Source organism: Argentina silus (genome assembly GCF_951799395.1).
Source record: "Argentina silus genome assembly, chromosome: 2".
NCBI classification, from domain to species: Eukaryota; Metazoa; Chordata; class Actinopteri; order Argentiniformes; family Argentinidae; genus Argentina; species Argentina silus.
In genome coordinates, this window is record NC_139656.1 from 4,449,679 (window position 1) to 4,467,907 (window position 18,229).

General features: G+C 43.3%; 2 protein-coding genes across 2 annotated transcripts; one reads left to right on the top strand and one right to left on the bottom strand.

The window, feature by feature from the left end:
- Window positions 1-496: 496 nt before the first annotated feature.
- Window positions 497-6,100, top strand: bbs1 (Bardet-Biedl syndrome 1). Its single transcript, XM_083697215.1, has 17 exons — window positions 497-664; window positions 989-1,062; window positions 1,244-1,278; window positions 1,483-1,755; window positions 2,117-2,163; window positions 2,634-2,672; window positions 2,791-2,863; window positions 3,030-3,161; window positions 3,520-3,626; window positions 3,873-3,993; window positions 4,285-4,443; window positions 4,569-4,638; window positions 4,805-4,963; window positions 5,135-5,268; window positions 5,417-5,551; window positions 5,711-5,797; window positions 5,966-6,100. Exons 1-17 carry the CDS (start codon window positions 633-635, stop codon window positions 6,050-6,052), a joined length of 1,764 nt encoding a protein of 587 aa, XP_083553341.1. The 5' UTR covers window positions 497-632; the 3' UTR covers window positions 6,053-6,100.
- Window positions 6,101-6,946: 846 nt separating this feature from the next.
- LOC310824405 (calpain-1 catalytic subunit) lies at window positions 6,947-14,758 on the bottom strand. The gene is made up of 21 exons (XM_083697216.1): window positions 14,655-14,758; window positions 13,954-14,255; window positions 13,519-13,588; window positions 13,128-13,246; window positions 11,954-12,087; window positions 11,616-11,784; window positions 11,221-11,304; window positions 11,046-11,131; window positions 10,566-10,640; window positions 10,218-10,378; window positions 9,827-10,026; window positions 9,172-9,383; window positions 9,028-9,067; window positions 8,717-8,782; window positions 8,586-8,643; window positions 8,344-8,408; window positions 8,189-8,257; window positions 7,979-8,057; window positions 7,510-7,626; window positions 7,285-7,343; window positions 6,947-7,067 (listed from the first exon to the last, which is right to left on the bottom strand). The coding sequence occupies exons 2-21, from the start codon at window positions 14,215-14,217 to the stop codon at window positions 7,041-7,043; spliced, it is 2,154 nt and encodes a 717-aa protein (XP_083553342.1). The 5' UTR covers window positions 14,218-14,255; window positions 14,655-14,758; the 3' UTR covers window positions 6,947-7,040.
- Between the last annotated feature and the right edge of the window lie 3,471 nt (window positions 14,759-18,229).

Consider the following 18,229-nt stretch of genomic DNA (forward strand, 5'->3'; position numbering starts at 1 on the left):
AATTCCTGACTAAAATATCTTTAAATCTCTTTAAAAACTGTTTAAATCTCAGTTGGATCCCATGTATTTTGTCCTTACCCTCAAGAGAGCTCATGAGGTTTTCTGCCCTTCATCACAATGAAACTTCTTCCTGAATGAGACTGTCTTCACCAAATCATAAACAAACAAGAAAAATAAATTCCTTCAGTTACTCCGCTTGAGTTACTATTTTGTTGTCATTCTCATACATTTCAGGGTGTGGCTTTAAAAACACTGTACAATATTCAACGTGTTAGCAAATATCATAGTTATTATTACACTAATACATTTGGTCAAAACATTGATTGATTGAACAGTATTACTGTTATATTCTACAATTACACTTTTCTACTTTTTTTTTTTTTTTTTCAACGGAACGTTTGATGATTTTTTGACCGTTTTTTAGAGGAACACTTTCTCCGTTACCCCGTATGTTGTCATAGAAACGGGAAAGCCTATTAGACGATTACCTAGCTACTGTAGCTAAAGTTGACGTTTGCTAGGTGTGTATCATCAAGCCAGCTGCCTATGAAACCTTTCATAATTTCTGTCTATTGTTGTATACGATTTCAGTATATATCATTGCTTATTGATTGCGGAATATCATACGGATCATGTCTTCAGTCCCGTCGGAGATGAGAGAAAAGTAAGTTAGCTAGCTAGCCCGCTGCGTTGGACATCCAGGAACAGCAAGCTGTCTGCTGCTGCCTGGCAACAATGGCTGCTGCTGAATTTATCCAGCCATCAAGTAGCCCCTATCAAGTAGACACCATGCCATGGCTATTTAGATGCCATTCCTTGAGCACAAGAACAAATAACTTATGTTATGTCATAGAAATAAAGTGCTTTTTGCATTGCTCCGGGACACTGTTTACGTTTTCTTGGTCGCGCTGCTGCATGCAGAAACCCCTGATTTCACTGCATTTAAAACTGTGCTTTGCCTCTGTTTTTGTTGTTGTTTTTGTCACAGCACTGAGACCAGTAAATGGTTAGATGCACATTACGATCCGGTGGCGAATCTCTATACTTTTTCATCTTGTATCGGTAAGATTAATCTTAGTTACTTTGCTAGTATTTAGGGATAGCCTACTTTGCAACATTCGTTTACGGTTCCTAGTTACTAATGAATATGATGATGAGGGTTGTATTTCTGTTCATGCCATGTGATTTTATGTGCAAGTTGTACATAATTGCATTTTACAAAATGGTATTTTCGCTCATCCAGCTCTTGCAGACCTACACGGGGATGGTGAGAATAAGGTAGCTACACAGTCGGTCCATCTCTGTCACAGTTCCTTTTTTTCCTCATAGAGACAAGATGCTTCATAAGGATTTGTGCATGCTTGCTATTATGACCTTCGGGTTTTGCTGTCCATTCATGTGTAGCCTACAGTATGTGGTGGATTAGTGTGCCTGCATGAATGCTGTGTGTGGAAGACAAAAATTTTCTTCTTGCTGTTCTAGTTGGTGGTGGGGGACCTGGGCACAGGTTCTTCCAACATGAAGCTGAAAGTGTATCGTGGAACAGGTCTGATGAGTGAGAACACATTACTTGACCTGCCCACGGGCTTGGTGTCTTTCCTCATGGATCAGCATGAGCCACGAACACCTGCCATAGCTGTGGCTTCTGGACCCTTCATCTATGTCTATAAAAACTTGCGGCCCTACTTCAAGTTCACTCTCCCCCAATTAGAGGTCAACAGCCTGGAACAGGATGTCTGGGACCAGGCAAGGGAGGTGAGTAAGTGGGACTACAGAGGTCACAGCAGAACGAGCTGTTCTCAAAAAGAGTTTCACCAAAGACATTTACATGTCTGTCTCTTGTAGCATGCTTACACCTGTCCTTATCTCTAATCATTCCATATTTATTCCATGGGATAAGTGGAACTGTTTAGTTGAATCAGGCTAATCAGTTTGTTGGTAGAGTAGATGGTTTGTTTGGTATCTGTGCTTAGTCTTTGACTATAATTGCTTCTCCATTATTGCTCAAGGTTAATTTTGCAAGGCTTTGTATGTCACTCATGTCTATGTATGAACAAGTTTACTTGGCCTCAAGTCATTCTGTAAATTAAATAACTAAATGTTTTCTTTTCTTAAGGACATGATTGACCAATTGACCTTGAAGGAAATGTTGGAGGGCATTAGGTAGGTTTTTGCAAACAACTGCTCATATTGCATATGTTTCCACTTGGTTGTAGTCTGGCAGACCACCACTACACATGGGTGTATGTGGGGTCCAGCGAGGACAGGGTGAGTTAAGCAAGACAATTTCATGGGGCGTTCAAACAGACTAGCTGTGCTGTTCACGTACATTATTAGAAACCTAAACCATCTACTTTCCAAGTCAAACCTAATTATACCTAAATTATTTTTCTTGCTCAACTCACTCTGACCTTTCCAGACCCCACATATAAGGGATGTTCTTGCAGTTCTTGGGTTAACTTGGAAAAAACTCCAGAAACAATTGCTATTACCTAATTTCTCACCATACAACTAACACAGACCTTCTCAAGTAACACAGACCTTCTCAAGTAACACAGACCTTCTCAAGTAACACAGACCTTGTGATTTTGGCTTGGTTTTATCATTACCTCTCCTTTCCTGCCTTTTCCTAGAGACAAAGCTGATATTCCACTCTCCGTCAGATCATTGAGGTAACTCAACTGTCAACTCAGTTGTCTCAGTATAAGTGATTCAGGGTGTGTGAGAGGAGTGCCCCCTGATACAGTGTCAAAGCATTTCATGCTACAATGTTTTGCTTTTTATGTCAAGGTTCCTGATGTTGGACCCACAAGACATGGAGGCCTTTGTGAACCTTCATAAGCAGCAACCAATACGAAGACAGGTGCCTTTCTCTCTCTCTCTCTCTCTCTCTCTCTCTCTCTCTCTCTCTCTCTCTCCCTCCCTCTCTCTCTCTCACACACACACACACACACACACACACACACACACACACACATCAGAAAGCAGCAAGCACACAGTGATCTATGTTGTGATCTGTGTTATTTTAGACCGTTATCACCTGCATCGGGACGTTAAAGAAGAACATGGCTGACGAGGATGCGGTCAGCTGCCTGGTTATTGGCACAGAGAGTAAAGATGTCTACATCTTGGATCCTGAGGCCTTCACCATCCTCTCCAAGGTCTGCCAGAAACCCTTAGAAATCCGTAGAAACCCTTTGTTTAGGCCTAGTACACAACACATGTTTACATTGACAGATGAACAATAGCTGGATAGAGATGGTCATGGAAGTTGTGAATGAAGTTGTGGTATGAGAGGGACAGATTGCTTGGATTATAAAGGATGACAAGGCTGAACAAGACGGTTACTGAGACGATCTGTTTCAGATACGTAGATTTTGTTTATAGTGTCATTTGTGCATCTGGATGACCCAAACAAATGGGCTTTAACAAATAAAGATATACAGTAATCAAAGATCCTCTTCAACTGTTGAAATTCCTCCTCTGTGCTAATTTTTCCACCTCCGATTGTCTTCTCAGATGTCCCTACCCAGTGCTCCTACATTTATGGATGTGACCGGTCAGTTCGATGTGGAGTTCCGTATCACTGTGGCCTGTCGTGATGGGAATATCTACATCCTGCGCAGGTATGGGAACCACCAATCTGGAAAAGGGCAAGAACACCTTTGCCTCTTCTGTATATCTGTATACGGCTGTGAGGTTGAGTTTGCAGTCAAACAACCATATGGATTCCTGACCCCCAAAATACAAGACCATTCCCATTTCCATGAAAAGTAAATCACATCTGGCAATTGTAATGAGGTTGTTTTTTTTTTAGCCGTGATGCAGGTGCTACAGTTGAATGTCATTGGATTTGTGTGATGTCTTTGCAGGGAGTCGCCCAAGCCCAAGTATTGCGTTGAGCTCTCCTCTCACCCTGTTGGACTTGTGAGGATGGGGAAGAATGTTGTAGTGGGTTGTGCGCAGGAGACTCTTCAGGGGTTTACACAGAAGGTAACACCCACCCCCTGACATGGAAGTGGCTGCCTGTCTGTATGTCTGTCTGTGCCTGTCTAACCAAATCTCTCTTCTCCTACCACCATTGAGTGAGGCTTTTTTTTTTTTTGTATAGTATAATATTCATAACCTTATCTTATCTATTTGTACAGGCTGCAGGTTGGTTGCATAGATCTACAGCTGAATTGTGTTACCCTGCTTCGATTATGCACCTTAATCAAGACATTGAAATGAAAGCATCCATATTGGTCAGTGGATTCCTGTGTGTGTGTCCTGTCCTATACTCAGGGCAAGAAGCTGTGGACGGCCAACCTGCCTGCCCCTGTCACCACCATGGGTGTGATGGACCTCCCAACCAGAGGGTTCCAGGCAGTGTTAGTGGGCCTGGCTAACTGTGAGGTGCACCTCTACAGGGACAAAAACCTTATCAGCACTATCAAGACTCCGGTAAGGCGCTACGGATACCCCCACCTACCATTCACCTGGAGGACAACTGGGAATAGGAATCTTGGCACACACACCTCCTTCATGCTTTAGGGTTCTTAGCTCTTACTCCCAGTGTTGTTTTCTAGGATGTCGTGACCAGCATTTGTTTTGGGCGTTATGGACGAGAGGACGGGACCCTGATCATGACCACCAAAGGTACAAATCAACACGTTTTGATTTTTTTTTTTTAGGATAAATTGGATTTAAAAATGTGTGTTTAGAAAGGGATCTTCTAGGATTCCAGGCATGTTATGCACAATGGACAGATAATACTGTGTATTGATATGAAGCCCCCTGACTTTATTCCATCCCTGTTCTTTAGGAGGGGGTCTGATAATAAAGATCCTGAAGAGGACAGCTGTATTTGATGACAGGGACAGTGCCCCCGGCCCACCTCTGGCACAAAGCATCCGCCTCAATGTCCCCAAGAAGACCAAGTTGTACGTCGATCAAACCATGAGGGAGCGTGAGAATGCAACCAGTACGTGGGTCCAACCAAAACTAACCTTGATTCCCTGGACACACCTTCAGACTGAAGGAGGGTTGTCTTTGAAGTTCCTTTTTCTGCAGCCTCTGGGGACAGTTTGTGAGCTGGTCCTTCACTTTGGTCATTTACATGTTCATGTTTGGTTTTGGCCGTGTTTGTTTTCAGCGATGCATAGGGCCTTCCAGATGGACCTGAGCCGTCTACGTTTGGCTGCTGCCAGGGCCTATGTTAAAGCCCTAGAGTCAAGCCTCACACCCATGTCCAGCAGCCTGTCTGAGCCCCTCAAGATGAACGCTGTGGTGAGTTTGATATTCTTCTGTGCTTGTGTTCGAGTGAATATAAGTAATACATTCAATTTGGTGTGTGTGTGTGTGTGTGTGTGTGTGTGGGGGGGGGGGGGTTCTACATAACTATTGTACCCTTTCTCCTTCTCTTTCCTGTGTTTAGGTTCAGGGTCTGGGCCCGTCCTTCAAGCTAACTCTGAACATCCAGAACACAGCAGCATGTCGCCCTGTCATGAACTTGGCCATCAGCTTTCTATATGATGAGAGTCTGTACAGTATGAGGACAGCCTACTTCAAGGTGCATGGCCTCTTTTTCATCTATCACATACACTGGCGACAACAGTGAAGCTTGTTATACTGTATCTCATCTAGCCAGGTGCTTTATAGATTTCTAATAAAAAAATAAACCAATGGCGTACAGTTTGACCATCACCTAATGTGCTCACTCTCTACACAGATCCCCCTACTGGTCCCTGGTCTAAACTACCCCATCGACACATTTGTGGAGTGTCTGAGTGATAAAGGAATCTCTGACATAATCAAAGTACGCGTCCCTCCTCTGTTACCCTATTGGCAGTATAAGTATGGATTATGACTTTGGCTCTCATGTAATACGTGTTAGTTGTCCCTGTTTGATGTTTTTGTACTTTGCTGAACAGTCGCCCACATGAGAGTAAATTGGCTGTTGTTGACACACGTTGTGTAATTGCAGGTGTTTGTTCTGCGAGAGGGGAGGAGTACACCCCTGCTGACCGCTCATATCAACATGCCTGTTAGTGAGGGACTGGCGCTCAACTGAAAAATACATCTACATGTCCTGTACTGAACTCAGGACGTACTCACCCTGTGCTTATAGCACCCCCTGGCAGTAGGGCCGACTCTAGGATGGACTGGGATGAAAACAGGAGCTTGTGTTGGCCCTAGAGGTTGTAAAAGCCATGTGTAGCGTAGGACAAGGGCTAGGACTGTTTGTCACTAGAGGGACATCCACAGGGTTTAGGATCACATCACTGTATTTGAATTCAAAATCCAAGTGAAATGACAGTGCTGTGTAGATGTGGTAAGAGATGTCAGGACAATTATGGTTGTTTTTAATAGAAGTGTACAAAGTCATTGTAATTATTCATTTAGATCTGTATTATTTATTGCTCTTGAAAGATTATGAAAATAATTTTGCTGCTCAGTTCTCAAAGTTACATTTTATGGATAATGACAGAAATGTTAGTGATCACATGTTGAAAAGTTTGAATGATTGCACTTTATTGTCCAAGCTCAAATGTATCCAGTGTTAACTTAATGCACTCTTAAAAAAAAAAAAAGAAAAAAAAAAAAAGAATGTACAACCAGTCAGGCACTCAAACACAGCAGATTATATCTGGCTATGGTTCTCCACATATGTTTTGTTTCCAATGTATTTATTTTTCATTCCACACACCCATTTACATTGGGGTTAGAATGTCTCTGTTCGTTGGTTTGACTATTGCTTCATAACATTACAGCTTGTTCTGTCAGAATAAATTGTTTAGAACCAAAAATAAATATTTTCTCAAAGCATCTCTTATTCTTTTCATACTAACCTATCAGGCAATACTTGTGGATATGGTTGTGTTATTTGCATCATGCAAAAACAGTTTAGCTCTAGTTATAGAACGGCTACTATTTACATTTAAGACAATATTTCATAGGCATGGTTATTATTTCAAGGCATTGTTAGTGAAGTGTTAACAGTAGAAACAGTAGCAGTGGCACTGTGGCAGGCTGAAAGAGGGAAGAGGAACATCTGTCTTCTAGGCAAACATGGTGAGGGAGATCCACTACAGGTGAAGATGAATGTGGGAGAGCATTTTTTACTGAACAAAGTTTATTACCTATTAACACATTTCATTGTCATCACTATCACATATTCACTACTACACATTGTCATCACTATGACATGGAAATGTGGAATACAATATATTTCCGTATCTTCCTACTTCAAACCTACTGTATACACATATCGTAAGGAAGGGGACAGTGTGTGTGGTGACAAACCTGGAAGAAGCTGAAGGACACTACCCCGTCCACATCCGTGTCCATTTCTTTAAATGTCTCTGTGAAGTGGAACACAGAGTTTACAGCTGTTACATCTGCTCACATAGCTATGCTAGTTTTTCCAATATCGATTATCTCCTCCTTTACTAGTAGCACCAGCAACCGCTAGGTGGCGCTACTGTGTCTGTGGAGGAGTATGAAGAAGGCTGGTAGAAATGAACTCACTGAACATGGTTTCCAGACGGATAAGACAGTTCACAAAGCTATCAAAGTCCATGTTCAGGTCTGGCTTTGCATAGCGAAGGGTGATCAGTTGGAACAGGTGATTGGTCAACTTGAAGCCTGACATGGAGAAGGGCAGAGAGAGAGAGGAGAGTGTAGTCATTTAGTACGCATTAAATAGAACTATTGCAATGTTTTACCTAGTCTCAACTGGTCTCGTCAGTAAAATAATGACATGCCTTCTGTCTGTTTACATGAACAGATGGCTTTTCATAGAAAGAAAGAAAGAAAGAAAGAAAGAAAGAAAGAAAGATCTGTTGGGCAGACAGTAAGCAGGGGCAGGGGAGTTGCCCATATTATTGTACACTTTACATTAATCAATACAAAAATACATCAGGTAGAACTAGACGTTCGATGTCGTTGGTCTCTGGTGAGAACAGCTATTACAGCAGTGATGGTAATTAAATAGTACCAGCAGATTCAAGTGCCATGCGTATCTCATAGGAGCTCATGGTCCCAGATTTGTCCAGGTCAAACTTCCTGAACACAGTCTGGTGTTGTTGAGGTGGGAAAGAGAGGCAGAGACAAGTCACATTAACAACGAACAACAGGGTAGACTGAAAGAAGTGCACTTGGAGAGGAGTATCAAATCCACTCAGAATAAAATAGGCGCATGACTCACTAGGTAGCGTTTGATTTTCTCCCATAGCACGTGAAACTCAGTCAAACCCAGCTTCCCACTGCCACTAGTCTGTCAGTATGATGTCAAGGACAGAGCGATGACTAAAACAAGACACAAAGCAGCCAGTATGGTTGCAAAAGTTCCATCAAGGATACATCCATGAGAGTGATCATGCAGCGGCATGCCTCCTTCCCAAAGCCGTCTGTCTTGAGGTCTTTATCTGTGACAGAGAAGGTTACAGTGAGCAAACTACAGTATACAAAAGATCTTATCACACATGCCTTTCCTCCTTTAGGGCCCTCCACCCCCTCCCCCTCTCATTCAAAGACAGGTAAAACTATTATAAAAGATGCCAGTATCACCCATTGACACTTTAATCTAGTGTCTGTAGACTTACGCTTGCTGATGATTCGGTTAAGGATAGTCTGAAGTTTGGAAGCACTGATCTCCATTTCCTGTGGGAGAAAAGGTAGTGAAAAAAGTACCATGATACCAGCAAGACTCCACCGAAATCTCAATTTCTCTCACCGATCCAGCCAGCTGTTTGAAGAGACTCTTGAAGCCCTCATCAATCTGGCTCTCATCCAGCTCTGGCTGCAGTGGAAACACACAGAGATTGTTTAACATGTAGTTTAGGTGAGGTGTAATGTGGTGTAGTGTGGTGTGGTGTGGTGTGGTGTGGTGTGGTGTGGTGTGGTGTGGTGTGGTGTGGTGTGGTGTGGTGTGGTGTGGTGTGGTGTGGTGCGCTGTGGTGTGGTGTACATCATACAGGGTATGCTGATCTGTCATCGAGTTAATCTCAGACTTCTATCCTTTTATAAGCATTTAGTATTTCAAACCTCCTCTGGCAGATCAGCTGTGATGTCATCGTCCAGTTCCCTGTCAAGAGAGGAGAACATCTTTAGCCAGTTTCATTTGCTTGAGATTTTCATTGTCATATTTCTCTCCCTTCTTCCTGGCAACAAGGACCAGCCCTCACTCACTGGGAGTCAGCGGGCCTCTCAGAGAACACTCTCAGCACAAAGTCTCCATCCTTCTGGGGCTCGAAGGTGGAGGGGACAATGATGTACTCTCCCTGAGGCAAGCAGAAGCGGGAGCTCACTTCACGCAGGTTGATGAAGAGATCGGAACGGGCACTTGATTCGTGGGTCAGGAAGAAGTCCCGCTTCAGGTGCACCCCAGCCCTGCCTGACAACTGGCAGGGAGAGAGGCGGAGGAGGAGAAAAGACCAGCAATGGCAGAAGAGGAAAGAGAGGATGTTATTATGAGAGTGGAGGAAGAAAGTGGAGAGGACAAATATTTGTGGGTGATGTTTTTAACTCCAGGTGGCTGTTTTAGCCTGAAGCATCTCTCCAGAGTGTGTCATACTGTACCTCTTGTGGAACCTAAAGGAGAGATAGAGTAGTAGTTAAGTAATATCACTTGTGAGAATTCGACACTTTTTAATCGAGATTTGATGATTGGGATGTTAGTTTAATATTTAATGTACATTTAATCTGAGTCACTAAATCCTTTTTCCTTACATGACTGCTAACAAATAACAGTTTTAGATTATTAATAATAATAATAATAATATAATAATAATAATAATAATACATATTACAATACAATGACATATAATAATACATATTACAATACAATAATACTAATAATAATAATAATCAAACTGAATCTTGCCTCATAGATGGCGAATCCAATGGTCTCCATGTCCTTCCCCTCACGTCGCTGCCGACGCCGGTCCTTCTGCATCAGTGCCACCAGGAAGCTGCAACCTGATTGGCCCTCCGTGTCGGGGTGCTGAAGGGCCACTTTGAACTGGGGGTTGAGCCAGAACGTTGCTGTTAAGAAGATGGAAAAACATCTTGTTAAAACTACAGACATCATAATAAAATCCTTATTTTCTTATAATTCTGTGGTAAAACTTCTGTGGTATTTCACTGTCATGTAACATATTGAACAACAATGAACCGACAAAATGTACTGTTTACTGCACAAGATTGAAACTCCTCCATCCAGTACCCTACCCTACCTGGGTGGTTCCTGCAGCCCCCTGCAGTGCTGCCCCTCCTCCACTCTCCAGGGTACAGCGCTGTGCTCCACTTCTTTACCTGGCAGGCCTGCAGTGCGTCCGCTGTCAGATTACAGATCTCCAGTCTGCTGAACTGACGCAGGAAGTCAACAAACGACATCCTGTGCGTGTGTGTGTGTGTGTGTGTGTGTGTGTGTGTGTGTGTGTGTGTGTGTGTGTGTGTGTGTGTGGATAAGAATGGATGTGAGAGGATGGCGGTTGGATAGAAAGAGAGGAGTTTAATCGTTAACCGTCTCCACCCACACCCAAACAAGATAGAATTCTATGCAAAACTTCAAAACTACTCACCAGAACTCCCCATCCTCGCTACGGTTATACAGTCTAACTCTGACTGATGGGTCAACTTCGGCCCACTCCTTGGAGCTGAATACAACCACAGACAAAAAGTCCCAAATCTCTCAGAGCATAGCATCAGATTGCTACATCATTGCTGACACCAGTTTTCACTTCAATCGTTAAAAACAAAACCTAAAACAACCATCCTGCCTCTACATCCTTCTGTTATCCTCTGTTACTGTATATCTCATTTGTTCCCACCAGTATCACCTTATCCTGTTCTCCTCCACCTCATTCCTCTACCTCCATCAGGGAAGGCTGGTGGAGGTAGAAATCGGAGGGGCACATTGTAATGCATGGAAAGGAATCAAACACCATTCCTCATTCCATTCCATGCATTACAATGAGCCTGTCCAGCCTCCAATTTCTGCCCCCAGGAGCCTCCCCTGCCCTCCATCTCACCTCTATCTCCCCCTACCCCTCTCTCCTCACTTGTCGCTCCAAGCTCCAGTCCACTCCACCTCCCCCCAGGGGTTTCGGATCCTCAGCAGCTTAGTGGGACTCCCTCTGAACTCCACCTGGCCAATAGACATGGAGAGCTGTCTATGATCAACGGCGAGTGTCATTTAGATCACAATGATCCTTTGGCCGATGGCCATTTGCTCACCTCCTCTACCCCTGTCACAGAGTACGCATGGCCTTTCACCAGCTTCTTGAAAGTCATCGCCTCCATTTCAAAAAAGCCAGAGATCTGAGTGGAGAGGCAGACAATCACACTGAAATTGAGACATACTGTATAGAGGATTTAGATGCACTGATGTTTATCATTCTAGAATATATAAAGAAACAACTCAGCTCTCTCGTAAAGAATACACTGTTTGAATCTGTATCTGTTAACGGTATGTGTGTTTCTATCAGGGGAGGCTGGTGGAAGTAGAAATCCGAGGACAGGCTCATTGTAATGCATGGAATGGAATGAGGTCCTCCGATTTCTGCCTCCACCAGCCTCCCCTGGTTTCTATGACCATGTGTATGAATCTGTGTATATAGCCTAGTGCTCACATCTATGGAGCAGCCTAGCAAGGATCCTCTCTCCACTGCTCTACCGATGATACTGAAGAGGTCTGGAGGAGCCTTCTTCAGCTCAAACATCTCCGTCACTCCTCCTGTGAAGTCTTCAAACCCTTCTGACGTACTACCCCCTGAGAGGGCCTCATAGGAGCCATTTAACCTGCAACCCACACATACAGACAGTAAGGCTCTTGTAGCAGACCTGATGTTTGATTTCTGTATTTGTTCTAATAAATACTTGTTCCTATATTGTGCCTCATACATTTTTATTTTTTCATCTAACCTTTATGTCACATGGCATTCTTGACCCTCTCTCTCCCTGTCCTTACTTTGCGTAGGCTTTCTCCAGCAGGGCGCTCCAGAACTCAGCTCCCTCGGCCGAGTGGAGGAAGAGCAGCTTCCCTTCCTTCACTGGCAGTCTGTCATCAATCACCACATCCACCCACTCCCCAAACTGCCAGAACTGCACACCAAGCACACACCAGGGAAGACAAGCAAGGCTGCTGTACATCATGATGCCAAAAACTCGGGTCTCTGGTCCACCACAAAAATGTCATTTTTAAGATATTAATCTACAGTATACAGAGTTGATTCTCGTGAAAGGGGAGTTCTTCTAAATCATAATTTACATACAATGATATTCCTCAGCACAAGAATTGGTCCAATCTAATTAGAGTTCTGAAGCCTGTGTTTTGCTGCATTATGCTGGGAGAGGCTCTGCTGCAGACCTTTGTCTCAGTGGAGACTGCTTGGCAACTTAAGATGACTGCAGTGCAGCCCATTGCCAGCAGAAATAAAACAAGCACTGTACAGTACTTCTTTGCTCATGTGTGTTCCACGCACTGCCTTTATTGCGACGTGGGTACCCCAGATCTTTATGCCATGCCTGTGTTTGGCACTCTGTTTGGGTGGCATGCAGAGTAAGATAGGGGCGAGGCTGGTGGGCTGGCTTGGTGCACCCTGGAGGAATTTTGCAGCAGGGTGCTGGCACTGCCCTGCCTGGAAGCTCTGAGTGACACTGCGTTTATGTCCGTCCACCTATAAATACTGGCAGTAAATATAGCAGCATGCATGCAGCCTGTGGGGACAGCACTGGAGAAGATGGGGGGTTGGGGGACACTGGCATTCAAAACACTGTGCTGCTGGGTTGTGGGGAATCTAGGGTGGAGACACAGATCAGTTACTCTACTATAGTAAAAAGAAGTATGTATGGGGATTTAGGTCTCGTTCTCTGTCCTTAATTCAAATGTATGGTGGCTTCTGACAAACAACCTCTTCTACATTCTCTATGGGACACACGGTTCATGCTTGGGTTTTGGCAAGAAGACACAGTGGATATGGAGGTGGGGGTGGGGGTGGGTCACGTTAGGGTTAGGGTTAGGGTTAGGGTACTGTATAGGTTGGGGTTAGTGTACTGTATTGAGTACTATATAGGGAAAAAGGGGTGAAGGAACAAGCTGGTAAAAGTAATAGGAGGAGATGTTGGTGTTGGTGTGGCAGCACCTGGAAGTGAAAGATCCCTGTGTACTGTTGATGGAAGCTCTGACCATGGGGCACCACTCGCCGTAGCAGGGTCTCGTTCAGCGTGAGGGACGCAATCGCTGCCAGCAGCCAACAGTCACCTGACACACGACATTAAACACCATGTGACTTTGGAACTTAGCTTAGCAATGAGAGAAAAAAAAACAACGTACGGTGTAATTAGAACACCATGTAACTTTACCTTGAAATAAAAACAAATCTAACTGAACATAGAAAAATAGAGGTATTGAGTCTCTTTCCTGATGTCTGTGTGTTCCTGCCTTTTCTCCCCGCGTTGCTTTTGTTCTCCACAGACACAGTCACAGAGCACACAGGGTCATGTTAGGTCAGAGGTCGAGCACGCAGAACTCACCCAGGGCTCCCTGGCAGACATCAGTGCGGGTGGCACCATCTACGATGAAGTGAGGGTCAGAGCAGAACTCCTGGGGGGTACAGAGAGGATCTATGAAGCTGTCAGCACAGCTGTCAGAAGGAATAGGAGTTTCTTTGCTCATTGGCTAACTTACTGGACTGCTATAGGGTCAAACATCCTACAGAAATGTCAATAGGACATAGGGATACAGGGAAATTTATTTCTGTTACTATTGTATTGTGCTACAATTGTGTTCTATTATATCTTCGAAGAGAGAGAGCTAGCGAGTGATAATTTCATTGTGCGGTTATACACTCTCCTCCCACTCAACCCAATGCTGTTTGAAAACAGAATAAGCCTCTTACTATGACCTACTAAACTGTGGCCTGTTTAAACGGCCAGTTAAGTTATGGCCTGTAGATGCATTTCCCTCACCGTGGGTCTCATCCACTGGACCCCCTGTACCTTCGGGGAGCGTGGTCCCAGGTCTTTAAAACCCAGTGAGGAGCCCTGAGCGGAGAAGGCTTCATCCTCAAACAGGCGGCCGCTCTGCAGACAGTGAGCCCGGAGATACTCAAAGTCCTGGCCCAGGAACTTGAGAGCCTTGTCGTTCTGACCCAGGCCCTCACTGCGGTCCCACTGCCTCCTTAGGCGGGCAGCCACTCCAGAGGCAAACACACACTCTATCACCTGCTCCATGGAAAGTGGCTTACTGAGAAGAACACTGGCAACTGGAACTGATAGGAAGAGGAAGGAGATTCATCTGGTATGATTCATGTAACAATACGTGCTGTACAAACGCTCAACACACACACACACACACACACACACACACACACACACACACACACACACACACACACAGACAGCTCCCCTCTGTTTAGCCCCAGGGGCTGGTAAACAAGATGAAGGTAGGGTTGAAAGGAGTGTTTGATATTTCAAACAAATACACAATTTAATGTGGGCATAGTACATGTATTTTCAACTCAAAGTAAATCACGTTCACAATTCCATAGTTCGACATAAATCATAGACTAAACAGCAAATAGGCCTACACAACCACGTTTTTACAAGTCTTTTTCAACACAATAATGCAATAATCCAATCAAATAACACTGGGCTGTAGGCTACAGTACCTGTAAGGAAACGTTTATGTCGCGATTTGGTGACCGCCCCGTCACCGGTAAATGTATCGCCCCTTCATGTCTAGTCTACTCCAGCTGCCGCTCCGAACGCTATCCCCCTACAAGCAAGCAGAAAGCCAGCCGACGCGAACGATTCATGCTTGCCCTGCACATTTCTGCCAACTCTAATGACTCAAGGAAAAAAGGGTTAGGTTAAACTGCATGCAGTTTGCTTACTGAAGTTGTGTACGTATATTATTTGAAAATGGTTCCACCTAGTGGCACAAATTCAGCAAGATACTTTGATTTAGGATGTTCACCAGACAGAAAGGAATTTGTCAAAGCTTTGTTGTGTGTGTGTGTGTGTGTGTGTGTGTGTGTGTGTGTGTGTGTGTGTGTGTGTGTGTGTGTGTGTGCCAATAGGACATGCCGGTGACAATGGTGCGGAAACGGCTATGTGTGTGTTGGATTTGGAGTAAAACCAAAGAAACACACTTCCAGGCACTGTTTTGTGATGTATCACTAGAACTCAATACAATTATGGAATTGAAATATATATTTTCATTAAGGGATAGCCTACCTTCTGGCGACTCGACCTTCTGGGTCACATCAACTGTGCTTTTCCCTCTCATTCATTCAACTTTTTGTTTAAAGTGTCCCCAGGCGGCAGTGTAGCATTCCTGAGCAGTCTTGTTCCTCTCCATTATCCCAGTTTGTAATAACAACCTTATTAACAGAGGTTGATTCCTATTCAAACGAGGGACCCTACATAGACAAGTTAATACATTCCAAAAAAAGCTTGAACTGTTATATGACTGCACTCAATGGACTCAATTCAACTCATTGAGTAATTTGTTGAAGACATGTTTGTATTTCAGCTAATTTTAAGAGAGCCACAGCAAGGGGTGCGAAGACTTTTGCAAACAGGTCTTCCCTGTTTTTCATTTTAAATACACAATTAAAATGTTTTAGAAATGTTCTTTCACTTGCACAAAATGTCCAATAGGCTGTATTGATCAGTGGGGAAAAAAAATCTTAATTGAATGTATTTCGATTTCAAGCTCTGGGACAACGAAAGGTGAACATTTTGAAAGGGTATGTAGACTTTTTATAGGTACTATACATTCATTGAAGATCAGAGGTTTCCCAAGGCCTCTTTAACTGTTGACATTCCTCCTCTGTGGTCCGATTGTCTTACATGTCCCTACCCAGTACTACATTTATGGATGTGACTGGTCAGCTTGATGTGGAGCTCAGCTCCGTATCACTGTGGCCTGTCGCCATGGGAATAGATAGATAGATAGATAGATAGATAGATAGATAGATAGATAGATAGATAGAAACTTTATTTATCCCTAGGGGAAATTCAGGTTCCAAGTAGCTTACAGACATAGAGACATCACACATAACATACACATACAACATACAACATACAACATAAGCAGGATTGTAAACAGGCGAGGTGCAGTTGTAAACGTCTTTGCAGTTAGGTGAGGTGCAAAAAGGTAAGGCAGACAGTGCAATTATAGGACAGTGCAATTATAGCATTAAATACTAAAAACTAAATACTAAATACTAAATATGGGCTACATAAATATGGACTATTTTTAAAGTGCATTTAGTCCAGGCTGGTGGAGGGAGGTAGGGGCTGTGTATGAGGCCTAGCATAGCCAGTAAACATTGTAGTTAATGAGGTGAAACAGTAAGGTACAGGACAGTGATGTGATACAGAGGGTGGAGGTTATGCAGAGAAGTCCATCTCTTTGCCCTTGATTGACATATTGTAAAGTTGTATGGCTCTGGGGACAAATTATTTATTCAGTCTGTCAGTTTTGCATGTCAGTGCTCGTAGTCTCCAGCTGATCAAGCTCTTCTGCTGGATGATGGTGTGGTACAGTGGATGACCTTCATTGTCCATGATGGTGAGCAGTTTGCTCAGAGTTCTTTTTTCTGTTACTGAAGTGATGCTCTCCAGTTCAGCTCCCACAACAGAGCCAGCTTTCCTTACCAGCCTGTCCAGTCGCCCGGCATCCCTCTTCTTGGTGCTTCCTCCCCAGCACACCACTGCATAGAAGAGAACGCTGGCGACTACAGACTGGTAAAACATCCCTAGGAGTTTGCTGCAGACATTGAAGGACCACAGCCTCCTCAGGAAGTACAGCCGGCTCTGTCCTTTCTTGTAAATCGCATCAGTGTTGGCTGACCAGTCCAGTTTATTGTCCAGGTGTACCCCCAGATACTTATATGTGCTGACCACCTCCACATTGACTCCCTCAATGGAGACTGGTAGCAGAATATCTACACATGCTGCGCAGATAAGAATTTCTCGGTCATTATTTGACTGAGGTCAATAGTCTATTGGTGAGATACATGCTCCAGAGTATTCAAAAATAGTTAAATAAATATGAGCAGGCCTATGTTTGTCATTGAGTTGGTCATTCAACTCCAATTCCTGTCCTCTTTGTGGGTTTAACATCCTGCAGTTCAACATTTTCTGTTTGCTGGAGTTCGTTTGCAGTGCTGGTTTTATGTCCTATCTATATGGGTTTCTTTTTCGATATAGCCTTTGTGCGTGATTCTGGTCCAGAATTACAAGTGCTCTGTTAATTGTGGTTTTAAGATCTCTAAAGTAACATGTAATTGATGATGACTTACTTACATGTCACCATTGTATTCCAAGTGTTTTTATTCATTTTAAAGAATATTTTAATTCAGAACTTGAATTGATGTTATAAAACGTGTTCAGAGACATATGTGATCTGATTGGCTAAAACTGCGTTCCAAGCCGTGCATTAATCTCTGACAATCGAGAAAGTGGTTCCTGGCAGTTAAGAGTTACATACATGCGTATGTATACATACATGCGTACAACAACAAAAAAGAACATAGTAACCACAAAACAACAATGTCAATATCTCAAACCTAAAATACATATCTAACATTGCAACATTGTTGGCTATCTAACATTCCAACATGGATGGATGTCATACGAGCTAACAAGCGATTTTTTTGGCTGTCATTTTCTAGTTAAACTGAGAGCAGGTTACCACAAAACAACGATATCAATATCTCAAACCTAAAATACATATCTAATATTGCAACATTGTAGTAACACTGGCCCAGAGGGATGTCCTACTACCTAATCGGTCTTGCGCAGTGTCACAACCGCCGGAAGTGTGTGAATATCGGCTGTTAAGGCACACCCTGTCATGCATTAATGTTTACTTATCGCAATTTAACAGCAAAATGAATTTTAAAAATTACTTGAATGATATAAGATTACAGATGCAATAAATAATATGTAATCTGCAAGCATCAGCAACGTCTTACAGATGAATACATGAAAAAGATGCAGATTTTGAATACATAATTGTATTCATACAGACAATAATAAGTGCATGGAAATATCAAAATCACTGTTAAAATATTTACAAAACTGTGATGAACAAGGTAATATAACATTAGTAGTAATATAACATGAATATTCACGGTGTCATCAATCGCCGTCATTAGTCATCATGAAACTGCTTTGGAGGACCATGTGTCATAAGTGTAAGCCACTATCATAACTATCAACGTTTATTCTA